The following is a 2088-nucleotide window of genomic DNA, read 5'->3' as shown; positions in this document are numbered from 1 at the left end:
AGAGAAATATGCTCTCGTGACCAGAGGATTGACTTAACACACCAATGAGAACAAACTTAAAAATTGATACCCCTTTCTATTTAAATAATCGTTTTGTCACTAACTCGCTGACTGATCTTACACAGCTTATTGACACCTATAGTTTTCCCAAGTATTCAGTAATTTTTATTTATGTTGTCTTGCAGAATGAAATACAGGAATAGGGCTGATTGTCAGGGACATGAAACCAAAAATTTCAGTTTCACATGAAACTGTTGGGAGTGCAGAGGCTCAGCCTTAAAACAAGGCTTTGGTTCCTCCATAATTTACCCCCTTATCTCCAGTTGCAGTTACCACACACAAAGATGCGTCTTTGCCTACACGGGTCGGAAGTTTCAAAACTAAGAGGTTAGAAATCTTGGATTAAATGTCACAGTCACAGTATGCCCATCTGTAAAATGGGCAAAATGCCTATCCATTGTCTTCCCGGGGGAACCTCAAGAGCAACTATGTGACCACTGTTAAATACCTCTGTCGCTTTCAGTGTATCAGGGGAGTCTTTTGTCATTCTTCCTTTACAGAGAATGACAACTAAATTGTCAGGCCCTCCAGGGATAGGAATGGGCGGGAGGAAAAGGAAACACAAGGAAAGCAGATGACCGATGGCAGGAGACGAATTTGTTTCGTCTGCCACAATGTCAGTACAATGGCAACACCCAAACACTAGCAGCCTTGACGACAGAGGACTTGTAGATCTTTGACTCATGTGCTTAGAACAGAGGCAGTGGAGGAATGGAGAACTTAATTATTTACTTCTAAAGCCCTGGTCACAATTCAGAGGTCAAGCTCCTTAACTCTCTTCTCAGATGTAACAGCTAATGAAAGGTGTCCTTTAAATAATAATGATCAAGGGACCTGACCAACACTGAAGGATTCTTTAACCATTTTGCGCTGGTTTCTGCTTTTCTGAAAAGTGATTGTGATGTGACAGAGGAAGGAAAGGGGGGAAAAGGAAGGAATAAAAAGAAAGGGAGAGGGGATTGGTCTTTCTTTTAGTTACTTCCCTGGTGGTAAATGGTGAGGGTGTACTGCAACTTTAACCGAACACCATCAGTTTAGGACACATTGTTTTAGAGTCGACTTACTAATTGAACAAAACAATTTTCTTCCCAGCTCGGCAAGTATTTGCTGTGCCTGTGGCAAGGAGGCTCTGGTGTAAGGGAAGGGCAGTCAGAGAGGGAAGGGCACTCTCTTCGCCAGGCAGGAGGCGAGGAGTGAAATTCTCCGCAACGGTGTCCACCGCAACTCCCACTTTACATGCACACAGGAGACAAAATAGGAATTTATCAATGCACGTTCAAGGCACTCGGGCATTACAGAGATGGAGACATTAAATATGAAAAGGCGACATTGACAGGTGATTAGAAAACCCTAATTAACGTAGAACCACAGTTTTTAAAATCTCAGGCAGGTACGGGCCCTCAACTATGGGGGGACTCTTCAGCACACAGCCCTTGGCACAGACCTCCGTGTTTCTCTTGGGGTGGGAAGAGGCCGCAAAGCAGCAGAAAACGGCTTAACATCCCTCCCGGCCTCCACACGGGCTCCTGCCGACCGATGGCGCGCAGCCCGCCATCCCGCCCCGGCTCCTGCGGCTGTTACTCGCGATCCACCAGCGGGGCAAACACGACCGGGGCCTCGGCTGCCGCCTTCAGAGCCGAGGGCTGGGGCACGACAGCAGCCGCCGCGCCTCAGAGGCCGCTTCAGAGCAGACGCCGGGGAGCCCCGCGTTTCCACCTGCTGCCTCCGCGGCCCCCCGCCCCGGCCTGTCACCGCAGCCTCCGGCCGGCGCAGGCGGCAACATGGCTGCCGCGATCCCCCGCTGGGGGCACGCAGGAGGCCACGGAGCCTTGCTCCTCTCCCCACCCGTGGGATCAGGGGCGAAGTAAGCGCCTCAGAGTCCCTCGGCCCGTGCTGCCCCTGCGCTGCGCTGCGGGGGGGGGCGGGTAGTGGTTCCCCTGCCTGTCCCGGGACGCCAACGCCCCCCCTCCCCGGCACGGACTACAACTCCCGGGGCGCTCTGCAAAGGCGCAGTTGCTGCGGGCAACG

The 2088-nt window shown here is 51.7% G+C and overlaps 1 protein-coding gene across 1 annotated transcript in view; it reads left to right on the top strand.

The window, feature by feature from the left end:
- The first annotated feature begins 1596 nt into the window (after positions 1-1596).
- Positions 1597-2088, top strand: part of MAP10 (microtubule-associated protein 10) — a 3052-nt gene continuing 2560 nt past the window's right edge. Inside the window, exon 1 of the mRNA XM_010562954.1 lies at positions 1597-1950. Within this exon, the coding sequence (XP_010561256.1) occupies positions 1597-1950 (354 nt within the window). The remainder of the gene's footprint in view (positions 1951-2088) is intronic.

Source organism: Haliaeetus leucocephalus, unplaced genomic scaffold (assembly GCF_000737465.1).
Source record: "Haliaeetus leucocephalus isolate CR32 unplaced genomic scaffold, Haliaeetus_leucocephalus-4.0 Scaffold162, whole genome shotgun sequence".
Taxonomy (NCBI): domain Eukaryota; kingdom Metazoa; phylum Chordata; class Aves; order Accipitriformes; family Accipitridae; genus Haliaeetus; species Haliaeetus leucocephalus.
Note: the sequence above shows the minus strand (reverse complement) of the source record. Positions and strands in the feature narration are given on the sequence as shown.